Genomic DNA, 23,030 nt, shown 5'->3' with positions numbered 1-23,030 from the left:
GGGACCACCCAATTACCTCCTTTCAAGATTAGTGTGCCACTTGTAAGTACATATATGTGTTGTTATTTATTTTTTTATTTATTTATTTATTAATTTATTTACTTATTTTTTATTTTCATCGCTTTGGAAAATATGAGATTAATTTGCAACAAACTAACAAACAATAAAAATCTTGGATCAAAAAAAATACTTAGCCTTACTACCTTACTATTTTTGCATCTCGAAAATTGAAATGTATCTTATACAGAGTGTCCCAGAACTCGCGCCCCAGAGAGCAAGGGAGGGTGCCGACAACAATACAGATGGTAAATTTCAAAACAAAAATTGACTAAGTTTAATAGAATTCGAGAACTGATAAAAAGTTAACAACCAATCCCGAAAGCTTATTCGAGAAGTGGAGTAAATGGCCATCCCAATTTCCTAGGCAACGAGAGTCTAATGTTTAACTGACCAATGGATGATTCAAATTCTGTTCAGCTTCGGGATTGGCTACAGATTTTTTGTCTTATCTCGGTTATTTTTTGAGTTAAAAAATTATGGTTTCAAAATTTTGGTTCAGAATTGTTGCCTCCATAAGCCCTTTCTCTCAGGGGCGCGAGTTCAGGGACACCTGTATTTGAGTTGGAATTTATAGTTGATAAATCAATAAAGATCAAAGCTAACATTTGGAAAAAGCATAGCGATTACTGAATTACTATTTAGGTACATATTTTTGAAATCCAAAGGATAGATTTTGAGATCCAATAGATAACTCAAAATTTGATGTCTCAAAACAAGAGTGCATCTCAATTATACGAAAGATAAGATATTTTCTTTCAGAAATTTTTATTTTAAAAGTATTAAATATTTGTAAACACTGATTGCAAATAACATTAGCAAACCAGAATTTTACTTCTTAGAAATATGCCAATCCGAAGGAGTTAACTAGGTAATTTAAAAAAAGGAGGGGAGCTTTGTTTATCTTTATAAGAAGGGTAAGAAGTCGAATAATGGAAGCTGCCATAATTTTAGAAGGGTTTGAAAAGTCGTTAAAGCAGCACAATTTAAGATATATGTAAAGAATAATTGGCGATAGCGACAGCAGTGTTTAAAAAAAAAATAGAATACGGAAGCTGTATGGTCCGGCATATTTTATAGAAAAAATTGAATGTCGGAATCATATTTTGCGTAATTATTGCAATAAGATTAGGGAAATTGCCAAAACACCGCGGACGGTCACAAATTTACGAAATTTTTTGAAGTTTCGAACCTCTGTGGTTTGCGCACTTAAATTTAGAAAAAATGAAGATTGTCCTACCCCGGCCGAAAAGCATAGGAAATAGCGCAAAACGCCATTACTTTTTACGGCCACAAATTAAGAGCTGGAGTTTTGATTTTTTTTGTACGTCTAGACAATATAGAAATGTACACGGGAAACTCTGTGATTTTCAAAAATTCTTTATAGATTTATTTAAAAAAAATAAAAACTGAAAAAACGCCATGTCGTTTTACGGGCACAGTTTTAGGAATTTTTGCTTGAACTACGACTTGATTGATAGAGAATTGTATTCAACACCCGGGAAACTCCTTGATTTTTTTCAATTATGAATAGTTTTTTTAGAAAAAAATAAAATGCAATGTAAAAATGGTCCTCAATTTTCTAAAAGTCGGCAACCAACACTTCAAAATACAAATGATTTACAACCCCTCACAGCAGGGGCCTCTAATCCTAATGACGGTTCGACGACTACGGCTCGACCGAGTCGGGATTGACCATTGGAACCCCAACCAGATACCTACTCACTACCGAGAGCTGAAGATCATGAATCCCATAACATTTTAATCTTATTCTTATCAGGATTATTATTACTAAATTTTCTTACCAGGCATAAAGCTGGCCCAATTACCAACGAACGAAAATTGTAATTATCAATTAAATTACACTCAAAAAAAATAAATTAAAGAAAATGATAGAATTATAATATCATCCTATCATGTTATGTCCTTGTAGCTATGTGATAATCACATAGTTAGCCTTTAAGCTAGGACATTTGCATAAGTATTGGGATTTAGAGCAACAAAATCTAATCAGATTTTTTTATTCCACTTACAAATCTTTTTTTAAAATATTACGAAGGGGTTCATTTCTGCTCCACCGAGAGTCAATAATCTCTGGAAGCATGGCTTTAAAATAAAACTTCTCGAGATGGGTGATCATATTATTTTCCCAAAAATCAATATTTCGTTCAACCACACAGTATTGTAAATCTATATCCGTATACACTACAAAATAACAATATTGCTTTTTAGTGATGTGGAGTTGACCCTGTACTTGATACATATATGTATCTAATGGCTTTAAAAGTATCTTATTGCTGTTCGGATCAATCGTACAAAAAGTGATTGTTTTGTTGTTTATTGCATCTTTGACCATTTGGTTTTTTGCGGTATAAGCACATTTAATTTCTAGAATGCAATCAGAACCAACCAAACCATCAGGAGATGCCCCTAAAAATTTTCTCTCCGAATCAACAAACAATCCACATTGTAATACTGTCATCCCAGTGATAACTTCAAATTGTTTTCGCGCTTCCTCTTCACAATCAATGCCAAACTGAATAGACTTAGGCAGTATCTTTGGTAATGATTTGCATATAATATTCTTCACAGTGTTCGCTGTATTAGTGGTATCTCGCATCTTGCAAATTTTTCCGAAATTGCTAGCAGTTAATCGAATATTTCTTTCATTGATCCATAAACTATTATTTCTCTGGCCCCGCGTATTTTCTTCGATTGAAATAACATCGCACTTATTGAGATCATTTATGAAATCAGATTTTCTTCTTTCAAAGTCGACATGTGTCATATCCGGAATTTGAATTTGAGTGTGAGCATTTTTTCCATAATCAGAATCGGCACTTTGTATTCTCAACCTCTTTCTTCCACTCCTACATGTAGTATTTTTTTTTAATTTAGTTTCCGCAAATTTTGTTGTAAAAGTGCCAACATTTCCGCCGTACATTTTATTTGCGAGTTGGAAAACAAAAGTGCCTTTGTTGTTGTAGCTAATAACAGCAGCTAAACATCTACATTGGTACGATCCTCTATAAGAAAAATTTATTCTTTTCCCACCAATAAATTTATTTACCACTGAATTAAATGATTCTACAGCGTTGTTGTCAACGTCAAACAACAAACTGGCAGATAAATTTGCAACTCGATTCACTGACTGCATAAACGTTTTGTACAAAATGGAGTTTTGAAATGATAAAATTTGAATTTCATTTAATTGGCCACTTTTCTGACAAAAGTACTCCGCACAATTTTCGTGATTGCCAAAAATGTGTTGTGGGCCATTCAAAATATCTTTCTTTAAATTAGCTATCTTCTCCTCTAGTGAACAAACTTCATTTTTTCTAAATTTTATTGCGCAAACCACAGAGGTTCGAAACTTCAAAACGTTGTTTCTCAAAAAATTTCGTAAATTTGTGTCCGTCCGCGGTGTTTTGGCAATTTCCCTAATCTTATTGCAATAATTACGCAAAACATGATTCCGACATTCAATTTTTTCTATAAAATATGCCGGACCATACGGCTTTCCTATTCTAATTTTTTTTAACACACTGCTGTCGCCATCGCCAATAATTCTTTTATATCTTAAATTGTGCTGCTTTAGCGACTTTTCAAACCCTTCCAAAATTATGGCAGCTTCCATTGAGGTAGACGTATGTCCCCAATTTTTGAAACAATTATGTGATGGTGTGTTCTTTTTCTGTTTTTCGTAATATTTACAAAATGCGCACAGTTTATTTTTGACGCCTACATATAAAACCTTTTTAGTTCTTGCCCCAATAATGCAGCCCACACCTGACATTGCATTATAGTTATTTTTGTAAGAACGTTTACTCCACGCTCCATCCACGATAACAGTTATATATGGCACGCCATCGCTATCAATTTCCCCGGCTTCAATTGCAAGTTGCCTTTCTTGCTTCCCAGCTACCGCCATTTCCTCGCCCGAAATATTTTCTATTTTTGAAAAAATTTTAGATTCTACCATTTTGTAAGTTTTTTTACCAATAGGCGGAATATCTAACGCTGAACAAAACTCCGAGAATTGAGTCTGTCCTCCACCCATGGCGATTACACCACACAAAGCCGCATTATTTATTGTGGACATATCAGGTTCAGAACTAAATGTACCAGAAATACCACACATCGCACACTTGTAGCAAAAAACGCTTTTCAATCCAAACCGCTTTTCATTTATGATATTAATATCATAAAAACTACAATTGCACGTGTCATGTTTGATAGATTTCAACGCTGTGAGTAAGTGGCCAATATCCACAATCCTTCGACCACTGGGATGGAAAGTAACTTCATTTAATAAAGAAGAATCATTTTCAACAAGAAACACTTCATCTGAAGAAGAGTCAAATGAGTCGTCAAAACTTTCTGCAAATGGTTCGTTGACTTGATCCGATTTCGAACCCTTCCTGAATTTTTTTAAAGCATTTTTAATGGCCAGTTTTCTACTTTTGCGTTTAGAGCATAAATTAGGATGATTTTTTCCGGGATTACCCATTGCAATGCGAAAAAGGACAAAAAACTTAGAAATTACTTACTTACCTCTTATTCTATTAACTAATAGTTATTATTACGAGAATCTTATACATATACAAACAAGCACCAAACTCACATACACCTTTCAAACTAGCCCAAACACAACAAAGTCGCAATCAGAAATAACAAATCGTTTTAAATTTCAACACAAGGATACACACGAAGTGAATTCTCAAGGAGAAAAAAGATCCATTATTCGACTTCTTACCCTTCTTATAAAGATAAGCAAAGTTCCCCTCTTTTTTTTTTAAATTACCTAGTTTACCCCTTCGGATTGATACATTTCTAAGAAGTAAAATTCTGGTTTGCTAATGTTATTTGCAATCAGTGTTTACAAATATTTAATAATTTTAAAATAAAAATTTCTAAAAGAAAAAAACCTTATCTTTCGTATAATTGAGATGCACTCTTGTTTTGAGACGTCAAATTTTGAATTATCTATTGGATCTCAAAATCTATCCTTTGGATTTCAAAAATATGTACCTAATAAGTAATTCAGTAATCGCTATGCTTTTTCCAAATGTTAGACTTGATCTTTATTGATTTATCGTCTATAAATTCCAACTCGAATATAAGATACATTTCAATTTTCGAGATGCAAAAATAGTAAGGTAGTAAGGCTAAGTATTTTTTTTGACCCAAGATTTTTATTGTTTGTTAGTTTGTTGCGAATTAATCTCATATTTTCCAAAGCGATGAAAATAAAAAATAAATAAATAAATAAATAACAACACATATATGTACAGGTGTCCGGAAAGTGGCACACTATCTTGAAAGGAGGTAATTGGGTGGTCCTACAGAGTACCAAAAAAATGTTAAAAAAAATTGCAGACCTTCTATTTTTGCAGGAGGACCAAAAGAAAATTGCAACAATGCTGAACTGTTCCCCCAATAATTTAAATTTCTAGTATTCAAAGCCATAGTGTTGTATTGTTGGCGTTAGTCAGGTCGGTTCATGAACGAGTAATGTAACTATGGTTTCATGAGAACGATGTCACACTGATAGAGATTGTTGATTACAAAATCTTATAAACAGTTTTCTGGCATTTCTAACAAGATTTTTTCGATTTTTTTTGCACCATGCCTTCGCGTAAAATGTTCTTTAGGTAAAAAATTCTTTTGAACCTAAAATTACTGCACAGAAATCGTTAATTTTGGCATTAAACTTTTCCTCTTTAATCCATCAAAACTCGAAAAATTGAAGACATGATTTTTTTAACATTTTTCCGGTGATCTATGGCATTGTTCGATGATACAGTATCACAGTGGTGCGCGATTTTCCGGACACCTGTATGTATCGAGAGATCAAATAAAAACTCACCCTCAGTTGGGTTTGTTTCTTTTGATTCAGTCATGTGAAGTGTCGGTTAATCACATTTTAAAGACAATTTAATATAATACTTGGAATTCTTCTAGAACGATGATTTAGCTTTCTTGCTTTTAGGACTCTACCTGGAAAACTGGTAATGACTATGGTTTTGTCGCAAACCTCACTCTAATTTCTCTACCTGTCAAAGCACATTTACACAGATTTTAAAACTAATATTGAAATATTTTGTTTTATTTGGAAGTGCTCAAAACACCCATGCGCCAGATTTTTAAATTTGTTGCAATGGATTTTATTAATACCAGCGTAAACATTAAAGCAAAAGAAATAACAAGATGGGAAAACATCTTTATTTTATTCATTTTAATTTATTATCATTAATGATAGTTTTCCAATACATTAAATTAATTTCGAGGGACATCGTATTTCGAAATAAGAAAAATCTATGAAACAAACTTCGAACCAAGGCAAACTTATCTGCCTGGTTTATTGCTGTACTGTGGTAGAAAATATGCTAATTTTACAGACGATTTTCACCCTTACGGATGATTGGCATGTGTCAAATGGTTAGTATGTTGGGTTGCATATTTTTCAAAACACGAATTTTAGTTGAGGGGTAGAACAGCCTTAAGACCTAAACTAATATTCGTAAAATGGAATGAAGCAACACAACCTTCATTTAGCAATGGCCTGGTGCTCACCTAAACCGATGCCTGTCATAAATAACAAGATAAAGGAATCAACAACTGTGGTGGTTTCGCCTCTTTGTGCAGTGAGTACCCCATTTAAGTCATAAACACGGTATTTCAGTCCCCCAACTATAATATCGTACCTGTAGTACGTAGACGATTCAATGCGTATCTCTGTGGGGAGCCACTCTTGCAGGAAAACGCTGATTATATAGGCGGGCGGTTTTAGCAGCATTACATCTGCATTCTCCATATAACAGAAGCATATCAGAATATTTCGCAGCAAAAAACACTTTTAAATTTGTGACAAAAGTCAAAATTGACAATTTAGTGTTGCTGTAGAAAATTAACGGTTTCATTGTAGTTGCTTAATTGTAGATCAGTGGTCCCAAAATTTCAATTTACAAAAATGCCTTTTTTTCGCTTATTATTCAGTTTTGGCCCAGATGATATATATATTTTTTGTTCCTTATAAACTCACTAGTCTCACATTTTTAGGAAGCTAACCTTATGCGAGACACCCCGTATTTCTATAAACATCCATTAAAATTGAATGTGGACAAAATAACGTTTTTTACCTCTTTATTTTCTTCATCTTCTCTGCTTGGAATGGTTAGTGTATGCCTAAAATTAAAAATTTAGTCAAGTGTGAAAAAAAGGTAGATAATTATACGTTGCTAAAGTCAAAGTTGACGATTGATTCTTTAACACTGGGTATTCCGCTTGCCACAGTAGGAATAATCATTTCAGTGATTTGTTTGTCCAACTGTGACAATTCATTGTTTGGGGGCCCTCCTCCAGTACCGCCACTATGTTTGCGGTTTTCGCTGTTTTCGCATTTTGAATTTTTTTTCATGTCCTGCCAGGTATAAAAATTAGGTAAACTTATGATGAGAATAAGTTATTTGTGTATTATTTATTTACCTTTCGCCACTGGCGCCATTCCTTATTTGCCCCTCCAGCAACACAATTTAATTGGGTGGCAAGATTTTTCCAAAGGTTTTCTGCAGTTTTTTTAATGAATGTTGCTGAAAACTTTGTAAGCATTTCTGGATGCTCCTGCATATACAGGGCTATTCACATAACTGTACGACCTGTAATTTCAAAAAATGCAACCCATTATACATTTTCAAAGCAATCATCGCTTTTAGTAAATTGCAACATCGCCAGTTCGCTCCATAGAAGTGAACAGCTCGCCGATATTCAAGAATAGCATAGTTGGACAAATGAAAATTAGACGTAAGGTAATAGGTTTCACTTCTCTCGTAAAATTGACAGTCCTCATGAACTCAAGAATAGACGTCCAGGGGTGCGATTTGGTTTCTTGATCGAAGTGATAAATTAAATAATGAATGAATAAATGTTATTGCGTAGCTTTTAAACTTTTGTTTGCATTTATTCTTTGTATATAAGCTTATTAAATTCTTAAAAGTTTACATTTACCTTAATTATAAGAACTTGTAACTCAAAATTACGATTTTGAACTTCTATTTTGACATAAATTTCGAGGTTATGTCTTCAAAATTGATCACTTTACTCAGAGCTGTCGAGAAAACATCACTCCATGAAAACTTGATTTGAATGTGACAGAAATATAGCATCGCAATCAATCAGCAAACGCGATTTTATCGCTATCGAGTTTTTTTTGATCGAGAAACAAAATCGCACCTCAGGACTTTTATTTGTGGCACCAACTGAGGAAGTGGGATAAAGTATATTCTAAAATATAGTTAAATTTTACTCAAAACCAGACTCATTTAATTAAATTTATCACTAAAAAATGTAAATTTAAACTGAAATATAATAATTGTTAATTTATAGAATGTTTTTAAAATCAAGCTAAACTTTAATGTGAAATGTTATCCGACAACCAAAACCACGCTCTGCGCCCTGATCCCCAGCGAAACCTGGCTCTAGGATCTGCAGGATGCTTACATCTAATTCAGTGAGATCCTGCCAGCTTGGATCTTGACTAGGACCAGCACTTCCAGTTGGACCCGTCTAATTTTCACTAGAATCACCAGAAAGTAATGATGGGTTTAAGGTTTCATACTAATCCGTTGCCACTGCTTTTTGTCTTTCTTGATGCCATCACAAAAGTTTAAGCTGTTAATCAGAACCTGCCAAAGTTTTGCTACTATGGCAAGGTCTGTCTCTTGGTGCCGAGCAAATCTAAGGTGTTCGTTCCTCCACAAAGTTAATCATTGTAAGTTTTTGGGCGGGCAAAGGTTTTCCACTTCAGGAGCTTTTTCTTGTTACCTTCCGTCTAAATATTGAAGAAATTGTAATAACATGAAGAATAATAGATTGTTAATAGTGTCAGTTCTCTTGTCCACAAACGACGCTTAAAAAACGTGCTAAATTGGAGCTCGGGGTTAAAAACCGTTAAAAAATTCGCGCGCGTGTGAAATTCGAGCGCTTATAAACTGACGATGTCACCTCGTAAGTCATATCGTCGTTCAATTTGTCGAGGTACGATGACAATATTGAGAAATAAAATACCACTTGCGATATTTTTGTCGTTGCCATGGTAATATCGTATCGTAAAGAAACAAAATCGCACCCCAAATATCAAGTAGTAACACAATATAAGGATCTATCAGTATGGACAACTCATGTCGGCCCCTTTGAAGTTGACTTACAGCTTTTCATGACCTTCGACGACGCTGGCGGTCCTTCTCGCTACTGTTTGTAGATGTCGCTACTCAAAAGCGGTGAATTAAAAAAAGACTTAATTGCTTGGAAAAATAACGCCTACGTGAGTTTTCGGATACCTACACCTAAGTTACTTGTCTAGTGTCTTTTTATTTAAAAAACAACGTGTTTGGATTTATTCCGCAATTAAAACAGCTGGCGTCACCTCTCAGAGAATTCTGGAAGGACCGCCAGTACTCGCGGAAACGTCAAAAAAATCGGTATATGCCAAATCCTTTAGTTGTCCATACTGATAGATCCTTATACACCGTGGTCCACGAGTGATAATGAGCCTAACCAAACTCAAACTGCAACCCAACATACATTTTCATAGCTGTCGTAGATATTTGAAATAAACGTCAAAGTTGACAAATTTTTTAGAACAATGTATAGTTTGTACGGTGAGAGATTGAATGACAGAAAAGTCACTAAATCTACGCGATATAAAGTGTACCAAACGCGCGAAATTTAAAATAACAAAATAACCCCAGTTACTGACAACCCTGTCAACCCATTTCGCGTAGGAATTTAGTGTTTTTGGTGTATTTTGTAGCATAATTTGCTACCAACCTATATGTCAACTGTCGAAATATCCCAATCTCTCACCGGATAAACTATACTCGCGCTGTTATGGTTTTAATTTATGAAGATTGCTAAGTTTTAGCATTGCTTTCACCTGCTTAAGGTTTCGTCGGAGGAGATGCCATTCCACACAATTAGAAACTATCTTGAGTGAAAGAATTTGTCGAAACTCTGACAGCTGTCTTGTTGTAAATATAAATTTGGCAACGAATGCTATCAAAATGTATATTGGGTTGCAGTTTGAGTTTGGTCAGGCTCATTATCACTCGTGGATCACGGTGTATTGTGGTAGTAACCTTTTAATGAGTTTTTGGCTATGTGGCTGTGAGTTTTCTATAATTGGGTTATGTCAAATTGACAAATTCTGTCACAATCATTCTTGGTATTTTGATTAACTTTTGAATCTGTCAGTGTCAAGATGAACGCAAACTCAATCTAGCAAAAAATGAGTACGGAAATTTATTTATATATTTTAGCTTTAAAACAGTTCTAGCTTTTAAGATGCCTTGGCAAGTATTGCTCTTTCTCCTTAGGTTTGAGAGCCTTCCAAGCAACAAACCGTGTTCAATTTCAGTTTGATAGTTGTTGACTTCGTCAACTATTTTGGCACCATGCTGAAGCAGTTCATTATCACTCAATTGCTCTAGTCCATCTTCATTATTTGAATGTCTAGACTCTAAGATGTTACCATGCTTACTTTTATAAACAGACTTTGCCTAAGTATTGTAATAAAAAGAAATACTATTATGATATGGAATAATAGTCCACAAGGTAGCCCACCTAAAAGTTTTCAGTCCAATATAACCAAGATATTGGGCTCGAAAATATTAGGTGGCCCATCTTCTATAATCAAGATAATATAGACATATGTATTTATATGTGTGCAGAATTATAAAAGACATGTATTTTACCATCGTCTAGGCATGGAAGTGAATCCTCACTATCCGACATGTGATATTTTTTGTTTATTTTTCGTTTCCTTTTCTTTTTTAACAATTCTTCAGCTGAACTCTTCATTGTTACTGTATTTCGCTTCTTTAAGTTTAACTTCTTCGAATGTGGTTAAAATTTAAATATTAATTATGATATTCACAAATAGAACTCGATCATTCATCGTTTGCCATACCACGTTTGCTTAAGATTTTGAAATTGTTGGAGATTACCTCCCAACCTACTTTTGGGCTTCCACTATTTTTAATTTACTGGGTTGTATTACCCTGATTTTTTGGCTAAAAGCAATACAGTTCTCCGCTTGGAGTTGTGGTTGAAAACCTAAAAATCGAAAACTTGGACACAAAACCGTAACTAAAACGTCATTGAAGTAAGTAACATTATAAATAATTTTCAAGATGGTTATATTCACTATGAAAACAAAGCGGCAAAATAGTGTACGACAGAAATTCCAAAGCCACGCTTGATGCTAGAAACATTTATAAACACCTTGTATAATATACCATGTTTGGCTGTGTTCTTCTGTTCGACAGTCTCTGCCATATATTTTTTGTCGTTTCAAAAATGCATCTAGACTCTTGGTGTAGCAAATAATCCGTTAACAGAGCGTCTGACAAATGAGTGCATTTCAGTTGTAGCTTGTAGCATAAATGCTGCTCATTCTATCTAGTTACAAACTTTAAAGATGGTTTTTAAAGCAACTTTACTATTATTTCCAAGGGCTACATTTATTAGATTTAGTCGCTTTTCTGATTGTTTGGTAAATAAACCCATTTGGTTGAAAAAAAAGTAAAGTAGAGTATTAATTGAATAGTGTTACGCAACAAAGATCCAGCCACTGTCGTCTAAAAACGGAGATCATGGCTATTCAAGCCTTAATTTTACCGATTTTGTGGTGCAAAACTGTAGTAAAACTGATGTAGCACCTCAGTTGCATTACTTGCTTTAGGAATTTTAGGTTTGTATCCGACTTAACAGATGGTGACAATTTTTATCGATTTAATATCGCGATGAAGTCCATTAAAAATGTTTTGTGAGTTGGATCTTTGTTGCATAACACCATTCAATTAAAAGCCAACATAAGCTGCACCGCCAACGTTTCTTTTTCTCTCAGCTGCTTGTCTTGGTAAGATGGAAAAATCCAGTTCGATTGGAAGAAAGAGGAAAAAAACGAATAAAATACTAGTCTGTTGCGAGGTATGGCAAAGTGCCCCGTCTTGTTGGAACCATATTTCATGATCTTCGTTCATGCCGATGGCTGGAAACACGTTTGTCGTCAGCAATTGGTAGTATCGCGCCTCTGTCAACGAGCCGTTTATCAAGAATGGTCCAATAATGCGATGACCAAATTCGGTTGTTTTGACTATTGGGTTTCGCACTTCATTCGGTAGGCTGATGTGGATGGAATCTCTATTTTACTTTGGATTTGGCAAACGCTAATGGTTGGTTCGTTTTCAAGCTCTGTTAACGGATTATTTACTTCACCAAGAGTCCAGATGCATGTTTGAAACGACAAAAAATATATGGCAGAGACTGTCGAACAGAAGAACACATCCAAACATCGGTGTTTCTGTTTTTAATAAGAATTCAAAGTTCTCGCAACATTTTATTAAATTTTAACCATATTTTCGCACAGATTGAAGTTACCTACGTCGGAAATCAACACTTTGAGCTTAGAACAAGAGTTTTGAAGCGTTAGACATCGTTGTTAGTCCTCCAAAACGAATCTCCAAATCTTTAAAAAGTGAGGTTAGTTTGGACTCACGGTGATTAACTTTGCTGTCACAATGACAAATATTCAATTTCAAATGTACCGACATTTCTGCGGGAACTTTAAGATTAACCGTTTTTAATTTGATTTTTTTAATAATGCCGTAAAAGCATCGAATTTAAAAAAATTCGGTCTGATTGAGAATCATTCAAAGAATAATTGGCCTGACCTGACCAAATTCAATTTGGAAGTTCGAGAGAACAGGAAAAAAATAAAATTCATTTTCCCATGTTATTTCCCTATGTTCAGCAGTCGTTGGAACACCCGGTACATAATATAATATAATATACACTTATAATTATAATTTCAATAATAAATGGAATATAAATGTATGTACAGGGGTCCTAGAACTTATAAATCTAAATTAACGATAAGATATAAGTAAATCCAGCGAGTAAATAGGATGATTTGAATTGTATGGCATGAAACATGGCAACTTGAAATACTCTAGAATTTTCCGTCTTTTTGGGGATATTAATCTCGATTTAAGTTGGTTATGCAACTACGCCTTCCCGCCTTTTTTAGAAATTTGTCAATGATTTGACATTCACTGACATTCGTCATTCTTGACCACTTTAAGATCCACTGTTTGCACTGTTTCTTGAGTTTTATTGGTAAAATAGTGTTTAATTACTAGTTTTTCTCTTTGCTTTTTCTCTTGTGCAAATTGTCTTTTGCAAGATCCATGATGAGTAGATTCAAGATCTGTTGGTCAACTTGACCGAAGTTTCTTAATTAAAATGTTGATAATGAAAGATTTGTAACAACTGGACTGCTAATAAATTTTGTGTGTCTCTTGATTTCCTGGCGGAAGGACTAACCTGGCACACAGCTTTAAAGTGTATAAAAATTGAGGATTTTCGAGGTTTTCTCTACGTTAGCAAATTAATGATAAAACACCGAATTAGTCAGATGGTTGATTCCTTTTCTATAATCAAGGAATAGGAACCATTTTTATAGCAGTAAATTTAGTAAAAATAATGAATTTTAAAATTCGCATCATGACAACTATTTTAAATTTGGCGGTTGTTGGTACTAGTTTTTATCGCGCAGATTTGGTTAGAAAACTGTCATCTATTTATTCGTTGGACAGACTATATAATTATTATAAAAAATACTTTTAGATTCAATTTTTCCAATGGGGCAGAGTTCAAAATTCAACGATAAATTTGTAACATAACCACAGTAAAACGTTTTGGATGAACAAGGACGGTCAAAATTGCTGTTAAAAATTTTATATCTGTGATATTTAATATAAATTTGATTTGTTTTACACATTCAATAATCGCACATATTTCGGCTACTAATACAATGGCAGTTTCGCGAATCGACACCAAAAGTTAAATTTCTGTACTCTAGTTTTTTAAAACCTCGCACAAAACTGTTCTCTTGCGACTGAAATTTGATTGAACAATATCGGTTTATTTATTGTTTTCACAGATTTGCAAGATGTCATCTGACGCTGTTGTGATTCTTTGTTTATTAAAACATGGAAAGGTTTATAGTTAGATTTTGCTATCATATGTTTTATTTTTCCCAAATAATTTTCATATTTAAATGAACTAAATTTATCCAAATCTCCATTTCGTAACACATCCCTGCTCAAGTGAATTAGATTGTGCACATTGTAACCAACAAACTCATCCCCATACAGCTCGCCATTGTTTTTAACAAAATAATTTAATACTTTGGATGCAAATGAATTCAATTCAATACACAGCTTGTGACTGCAAAGTATTCTAATCGCACAATGAAAAGCAAGAAAATGTTTGTATTTTCGATGGGGTAATTTATGTAAAAGAATTACATGACCACTATACAACAAAAACTGTCTGTATTCTACGGCTTTCTAGTGTTCTAGCTCTTTAATACTTCTTGGTAGTGTTGAAAAATCGTTACGAGAGACACATTTTCTAAATTCCATCAGTTTTTCGTCCACCTGCTCTATGAGCGTATTAGTCAATCGTTGTTCTGCATTACCACGAAACCAGAAGAAAAGCAACCTTTTTTATTACGCCTAAACACACAATGTGCATATAATATAAGGGCACTTGATCATTTAGATCAAAGTTTGGAATGTCAACTAATGGTGTGAATAATTCAGTAGTGTGATAACCATCATCTCTATAGCCTCTTGAACGAAATAAAGTGTCAGTTCGTAAAGCGCAATTGGTGTCTGGAAATGTCATCCTTCTTTGTATCATTTCACCTTCGACTATACATTTGGTACACCCATAATATCCGGTATGCCCTTTTACTCTCAACAAAAATGACTTTGCTGAAGCATCTGCAATAACGTTGTTCAACTTAATATGATTAATATGATGCCTTTCGTACTCAAACCCATTTTCATTTAATTTTAAAAAATCAACTACTAACTCTCTTAAAAAAAACTCCGCTGATTGCGGTTTATGGAGACCGTAAAAAATACCCACAATGAATGGAGTTTGGTCAAGTTCTTCTCTATTTATGCAAGCCAAGATGGGCCACAACTGAGTATAGGATCTAAGAGCAATAGGAAGTCCATCTATATTTATATCTATTTCAATATTTTCATCACTGTCTAATTTAAAGTTGTACAGTTTGAAAATGTGTTTAATCCCTTCGGCAATTCCGAAATGGTAATAAAGGCCATTTGTTGTCTAAACTTCTGTTTTACGTAACAAAGAGCGACAATCATTTGGCATATTATTAAACTCATCTTTTTTTCTTGTTTATTTTTAAAATGCGTAACAAGTTATTAAACGACTTTTGTGTAACTTGTTCTCCAATTGCTCAATTTCTAAGTTCATCAGCCAAAGTTGGCTGCGTGTATAATATGCTGTCGTTTAATCGTTTATATCCATCGCATTTGACTGGGAATTCCTAATAGTCGTTCACTGTTCACAGTTAATTCGTCACTTTTCAGAGCAGATGTGGACTCGGTGTGATTCTTCTTCTGTTTAGGAACTACTAGTTTGCGTTTCTGCTGAAGCCTTTTTAAAATGCTTTTTCGATGTTTAACAGTCATTTTTGAAAATGGTTCTCTCGTCTTTATAGTACTAGAACAATTTATTTATTTACATTATACCATAAATTTGTTTCTTTAATTACCAATAAATTATTTTTTAAATCATCCTAATGTAAGCGATTGAAGTAATAAGCAGTCCTAATCTATGCCAGAAGCCCAAAGAAAAAGCATAAACTAATATCAAATATAACTTGTGTAATCCGACACACCCATTGCACTCAGTTCGAGGGTATTAGGTATGTCGATTTCCGTAATATATAATCCCCACATTTCCGGGAAAACCTTAAAACAAATAGGGCTTCTAAAAGCAACATTGAATAATTATTTCTATAGTCAGAATTTTATAACTTTGGTTTAACTCCGCCTAACCATTTAGGCCAATAGAATTTTGGATGAAAGTCTGATTCAATCTGCAACAATTTGATATATCGTTAATATTTGTCTGAACTCAGGGTAGATCTGTCCAAACATTAGAAGATGAAACAGCATAAAAATCGACAAAGGTTTCACGATTAATTGAATTTCTGCAAGACTGCAAATCTTCTTGTTAATTGTGACACTAGCCATTTCTTGATTCGACAAATTCAAATCGTCATTTGTTCATGTGGGCGGAGTTAAACCAAAGTTATAAAATTCTTACTATAAATAAAAACATTTAAAATTGAAGGATTTAAAATTTTTGAAAAAGGACAAGAACTCTTAAATAAAATTACACCGCCTTATAATAAATCTAATCGGTGTTTGTCAGAAGCACGTTTTCGGATACAGAAGTTTCTTTTTTTGCAAAAAGAGAATGAAGGAATGCCTTTAGACGACCTTGTAGTTGTAGTCAATTAGAAAAAAAACATATTTTTTTTAAGTTTTTGCTGATCTCCGGTTTATTGGGACCTTCAGACTATTAGGACAAAATACATTTTCATGATTTGTCCCGATTAAGAGGAGTCGACTGTATTTAGTAATAACTGTACATTTATATTAATAAACTTATCTACAACTTCCCTTACAACCTACATGGCACGCTGACAGTAAATCAAAATAAGGTTAAAAAATACATACAAAGAAAATTAGAACTAGGTTTATACAATAAATAAGAGGTTTAACACTTACACTTGACGATGGATGCTTATTGGAGGAATCCATTGGGAACGAATTTTAGCTTCCAGAACAAACGACTCTTTTTCAATAGGAATGCTTAGTTGCTTGTTCGAAATGATACACGCACATGCGCACATTTTCATTTGTACTTACCATATCAACTTTCTGTAAGCTTGCCATAAGCTTACCAAAACAAGTTAATGTAAAGTTTCGTAGGACACTTTGGCTCGTATGAATAAAGTCGAAGTAAATGCTAATGCTTCAAGCATTCGCTGAAAGTGTAGGTAATACTACACCCGCGAAGAATATGCTTGACGATGAAGTATGTACTACCGGAACTTACTTTTCGTCTAGCATCTACTACGCTTTCCTTTAGTATTTACTTTTTGACGAAGTAGGAGTATCTACTACACTTACGGCCGATAAATGAAGCATTCTCTGAAGTTGGTAAGCAAGCAACTTCGAGGCAAATGCTACAACATTTTCTGTGTATATAATATGCTAAAAAGAATATATGACTATCAGAATGTATTGGTCTTAACAAATGGAATCGAAATTTCTAATGCCATTTTTTTCTCAACTGTTCAGTTTTTACAAAAAAGCGTTTTGAAAATAGTTTTGGTACAGCATTCATTGCATTTGACATTCTTTGCGTCTTGATAATAAACAGACAGCTTAAAAAATCCAAAATTAGTGATCATCTTTGGTTTTTTAAACTTTCGGCTTTGCCAGATATCTGTAACAAGTTTTCAATTCAAATTCCAATTATATTTTTCGGTTTTGTTAAAAATATTATTAGGATTTTTTGTTTCATTTATGGGGCAGAAGCTGCATATACATATACTGCATACTACTTTACGCACCCTGAATAAGCGAATTTGTTTGCATTTCTTGTTAAAAAAGAATCTATAGTTTCTTTTTTACTTTTTAAATGCGAAACGAAGAAAGGTTAAGAAAAATAAGAGAAATAGAAGTGAGATTTAATTGTCTAATAACTTAAAATTATTATTAAAGCAGAATCCAATGTATGTATGTAGTATTCACAAAATTTTGCTATTTAGAATTTTTTTTACCCTTTATTTTCGATAATGTAGGTAGCCCCGTAACACACTCCAATATTCCGTTAATTTGTATTTAATGCTCAATCTCGTGAAAGGTGAATTAACGATATTCTATTCTAATACATTTTTATTGGTAATTTTAAAAAGTATATACTTCATGGAGAAGCAGATGCTTGATCCGTTTAGCATCTTGCTTCAGTCGAAGTATGTGCTTGTAGTAGATACTACCGGAACTAAGTATATACTTCAATTCGCCAAGTATATACTACATACTTGAAGCTTTAGCATTTACTTCGACTTTATTCATACGAGCCCTTGTTGCAACTTTGCTATTCAGTGTAGATGGAAACTTACAATTTAAATTATATTACAAGTTTATTTCAAACTTATGAATTTAAGTTATTTTGTCAAGTAAACATCAAGCTTTTTGAAAGCTTATGTAAGTTTACATGTTTTGTGGGACAGTCATTACACTGAACACTTGAACACTGCAGATACACAGCTTCAGAAGGGAGATACAGCATCGCTTTCAACATCAGCGGCAGAAGATGATTGGTTTGAAGCCGCTGCTGATGATGCTTCCTCATAGTGAATGGGAACACTGAAAATGCAATGGGACATGAAATATACATAAGATATGCAAAACTGGTTCTACAGTTCAATGTGGCGTACGAAGGTTCTTAAACGCATGGGGGCTAACTTATAGCTACACATTCATAGAGAAAATGTAGTAGAATAAAAGATCGATTAAAATTAATGTATTTAAGTTATATGCTGCACTATTTTTTTGGTTTTTGGATACAACGTTGAATCTTTATTTTACCTAAAATAAATTAATAACAATAGATTTAAATAAATAAATTACACATGCCATTAATTAATAACTATGTAATACGTATGTACATCGTTGAAAATATTGAGTTCTTTCAAATCACTCAATTTATTCGTCTTGTTCAATCATTTTTTTCCTGTTCTCTTCTTATTTTTCATAATCACTTTGTGTTTTTGGTTCATCAAACACACAAAATTATTAAATTAATCTTTGATGTCTCTTAACTACTGCTGCTTCAGTTCTTAGTGAATACATATATTTCCCAATTTCCCACCTACTTACAGTTACACTACACCATCTTATAGTTTTACTTATAAATATGAGTATATGATTAGTATCATTATCCATCTATACACTTGCAATTGGTTTATTGTTAGTTTATATGAAAATCGCAAGGTTTCATTGCAACAATCTGCCTTTCACCAGGTATCTGCATTTCAGTGTTGTTCATCTTCACTATCTCTTAACATTCAAACTTGTAAATTGTACTTCTTCTTGATTGCCTTTGTGGTTGTTTCAGAATTATTTTCCCAACGATTTCATATGCTGCTCATGTATTTCCTCGCTATATGTGTCCCTTGCATTTTCCATGTAATGCTTTCTCTCAGTTCTTTTTACATACATCACATCATTATTACCACATTGGGTCGTATGAATAAAAGTGAGCATATGCTCAATTCTCACAGTTTTTGAGTATAAACTCCAATTCGTATGATTAAAAAGAGTATGAGCATATGTTTGCTTGAGCATGTGCTTTTATGTACTGACTGTCATGAGCAAGTACTCGATTTCCCTATGAATAAAAGTAAGCAAATGCTTAACACTGACAGACTAATACTCACTAAAAGTTGAGTTTGTTCAGTGTCAAACTCACATCGTTTGAGAAAAAATTATGGCCGAATTTATGGGGCCCTTCCGTTACCAAAAGTTTTACTGTAATAGAAGAGACCAAAAACGGAAAATTTTCAAACAATTACATTGATTTGAACAAGAAAATGTAAAGTGAATGGCAGAGAACTTTTTGGGACCTTTTGGGATTTTTTGCGATTTGCTAAACAGTACCAGAAACTGACTCAGTACTTCTACAAAAGCCTTTTGGGAAAATGTTGTTTCTTGCGTTAAACGTCTTCTTCTTCTGAGCTGGTATCCATTCTAAGCACTTTCTGTTAATGCGACTTTTTGACTTGATGCAGTCGTGACAGCTATATGACATTTATTACATAAGAGCACTTGCTCCGATTCAAGCGAGTATGTACTGACTGGAGCACATGCTTTTTTTATTCATATGAATGAGAGAAGATGCTCGTACTTCAGGCTCACGCTCTAGAGCATCTTCTCTCGAGCATGTGCTCGTTTTTATTCATACGACCCATTGTCTGCATATGCTACAATATAAAAAGTGCTGATAGCATATTCTAATTAGGGCGTTACTGCATACACGTAGAATCGTTGGAGATTGCCAAAGACAGTGCTTGAAGTCTAAGAACTTTACTGAGTGTTGCTCTTCTTTAACGTGGCAAAATGTAATCGGCCCTAATGTCGTTTAGCTCACCTCTTACGTATTCTCATAGTCTGTTATAATGTTGGAACCAATTTTCTTTTTGTACCCACGGTTTATTAAGTGTATTTTAAACAAATAATTTTAAGATAACCTTAAATTTTTGTCGATGGCAAATTTTACGTCAACAATTTTATGACAATTCCCTAGAATCTTGCGTCTCCTTCTAATCATTGTTTCTTTGGGCAAGAGAGACAGCTCTCTTCAGTTGCGCACCGAGAAACATTGGCCGTACCTTATGAAACAGAAATTTTGATCTAGTGACCTTAGTCAGTCTGCCTGACATTCCAATAGTTTCATAGATTTTTCAGTGATTTTACTGCAAAAGGAACCATATCTTCGAAACAAGCCGATGAATTCCTTTCATTCCTGGGAAGTGAAACGTTTTGCACAGTGACTAATACAGCAGTTCGTGTGATAAGCTATTTGAATGTCAAAATGAATGACAGCGATAGTAAAGTCCGTTTTTTTTTATAACCACCAACACCGCACTCTCCCAGCACTTTACAACCGGCAACATCGTCGATAGGTTAGCATAGGTTAGCTGCCTAATTGACAATTTGATTACACAAAACGCCCTTTCAGGCTGTGCCTAGTCCTTTTACTATTATTAAATCCTTTGATTTGCAATCCAATAAGCTGTAAAAGAAACGTTTTTAACGGAAACACTGCCTAATTTTCAGAAATGTCAAAAATTTTACAACTATTTTCTCACCAAAAATCTTCCTAGGCAACTGCCGGTTGTAACTCAGGGGAAGATTGCGGTGTTGGTGTTAAAAAAAAACGGACTTTACATCAAGTGGAGATTCCCACAATATGAATGCGGTAAAACCGATCATTTATAGCTCCCCAATTAAATGATATTGATACAATTCTTAGTGTGCATAACATAGTTTTCAATAGGTTTAAGGTCAAACACTAATGACAAAATCAGAATTACCAACGTGTGACTGAAACTTTTCTAATCTGACACCAAAAATCTGGCAAAGAAGACTTCAATCGTTCCCGCGGAGATCAAGTGGTGGTCTTGCAGCAGTTGCTCGGAAGCCAAGCAACGCCAGGAGCAGCTGCTGGAAAAGCTGGTGGTGGGACAAGAACGAATCATTAAATCGGTACCTCAGAAGCATAAGGGCTTATCTCCATAAATCATAGTTTCAAGAAAATCAACAAAAAAGGTATTCTAAAAAAACACCTTGCTGTTACTTATCTCTTTTCAAATATGCAATTTAAGAGCGAATTGCGAGTTATTGATGACTATTTATTTCAAATTGTGCGTAATAGTCGTAACTTTTAATCCAAAAATATTTTTTCTCTTAACGTCACTAAAAGCCACTATTTTTAGTCGTTTCTAGACAGTAAAGTTGGCAATTTTGTTATAAGTCATGAAAAGCGCTTGTTGACATGGAAGCACTTTGTCTGCCTAGGCAAAAAAAGTACTTTTTTCACTCATAGATCAGGAACAACGATTTCGCGCATAGCAACCATCACCGGTAACTAAGGCTTTCGAGCTCTAGTGCGGGAACATGCACGCAAAAATTTTGCTATAGAAACCAAATAGAAAATATCGGTTACTACATATTTAAAGAAACACGCCCCCCATTGGGACCCTCTTCCCCTAATATTTATTTAAATAAGTTAACAAATTACAAGAAAATTAATATTTTTTGAGAAAAATTCCATCAGCGCCATCTATTAGCAACTTAATCATTGTTGCTCTTTTGTAAAAACATAACCTCAAAATAACATTAACAAGTTTTATGATTTTAACGATTAATAAAATTAAGCTTTTGTGAAACGTTTTATTTTACAAATACTCAAGTAATCGATGTTGGTCATCAAGTAAGTATACTGAATACTTTTAATTTTTATTATTATAGATGTTTATGTTGAATGTATAGTTGCTGCACGAAGCAAAAGAGAGACCAGAAACTCCAGCAGTGTTTTCAGTTCTCACGGCGTTACTAATATTGTACGAATTGTTGGAATTGGGTCTTACAGGTTCCTTGTCTGTCAAAGTGTCTGCTACTTCTATTTTATTTTTTAAAGAATCTTGGATATATACCTCCGCTACTGCGGAAGATTTCCAACCACCATGTCTTTTAACGGCTAGAAAGTCAAGTCCCTTGTTTGCTAGTAAAGTAGCACTGCTCGTACGAAAACAATGGCACGTATATTGATGAATTTGGTGAAGAATTTTGATGATTTCGTGCAGAATTCTGCTGTTTTCTTGCAATTCAGTCGTTGAATCTTGGTAAAAAGTGATGATTTAGAAGATTTCGTGCTCTTCTTTGCGAATTCAAGCCAGAAAACAACGAAAATCAGCGAGAAATCGTCGTTTTGCATCGAAATATGCGGTTTTCTCTAAGAATTTTGACGATTTCGTGCAGAATTCTGCTGTTTTCTTGCAATTCAGCCGTTGAATCTTGGTAAAAAGTGATTATTTAGTAGATTTCGTGCTCTTCTTTGCAAATTCAAGCCAGAAAACAACGAAAATCGGCGAGAAATCGTTGTTTTGCATCAAAATATGCGGTTTTCTCTAAGAATTTTGATAATTTCGTGCAGAATTCTGCTGTTTTCTTGCAATTCAGCCGTTGAATCTTGGTAAAAAGTCATGATTTTGTAGATTTCGTGCTCTTCTTTGCGAATTCAAGCCAGAAAACAACGAAAATCGGCGAGAAATCGTCGTTTTGCATCGAAATATGCGGTTTTCTGTAAGAATTTTGATGATTTCGTGCAGAATTCTGCTGTTTTCTTGCAATTCAGCCGTTGAATCTTGGTAAAAAGTTATGATTTTGTAGATTTCGTGCTCTTCTTTGCGAATTCAAGCCAGAAAACAACGAAAATCGGCGAGAAAT

General features: G+C 34.0%; 1 protein-coding gene across 1 annotated transcript; it reads right to left on the bottom strand.

Annotated features, from left to right (window-relative positions):
- Positions 1 to 14,542: 14,542 nt before the first annotated feature.
- On the bottom strand, positions 14,543 to 15,320 carry LOC148180145 (uncharacterized). Its single transcript, XM_088049931.1, has 3 exons — positions 15,200 to 15,320; positions 14,600 to 15,158; positions 14,543 to 14,558 (listed from the first exon to the last, which is right to left on the bottom strand). The coding sequence occupies exons 1-3, from the start codon at positions 15,318 to 15,320 to the stop codon at positions 14,543 to 14,545; spliced, it is 696 nt and encodes a 231-aa protein (XP_087906057.1).
- Positions 15,321 to 23,030: the final 7,710 nt, after the last annotated feature.

Source organism: Gnatocerus cornutus, chromosome 1 (assembly GCF_029298725.1).
Source record: "Gnatocerus cornutus isolate USDA-ARS CGAHR chromosome 1, icGnaCorn1.1, whole genome shotgun sequence".
NCBI classification, from domain to species: Eukaryota; Metazoa; Arthropoda; class Insecta; order Coleoptera; family Tenebrionidae; genus Gnatocerus; species Gnatocerus cornutus.
The sequence above is the reverse complement of the archived record's forward strand: the minus strand, read 5'-3'. Positions and strand labels throughout refer to the sequence as shown.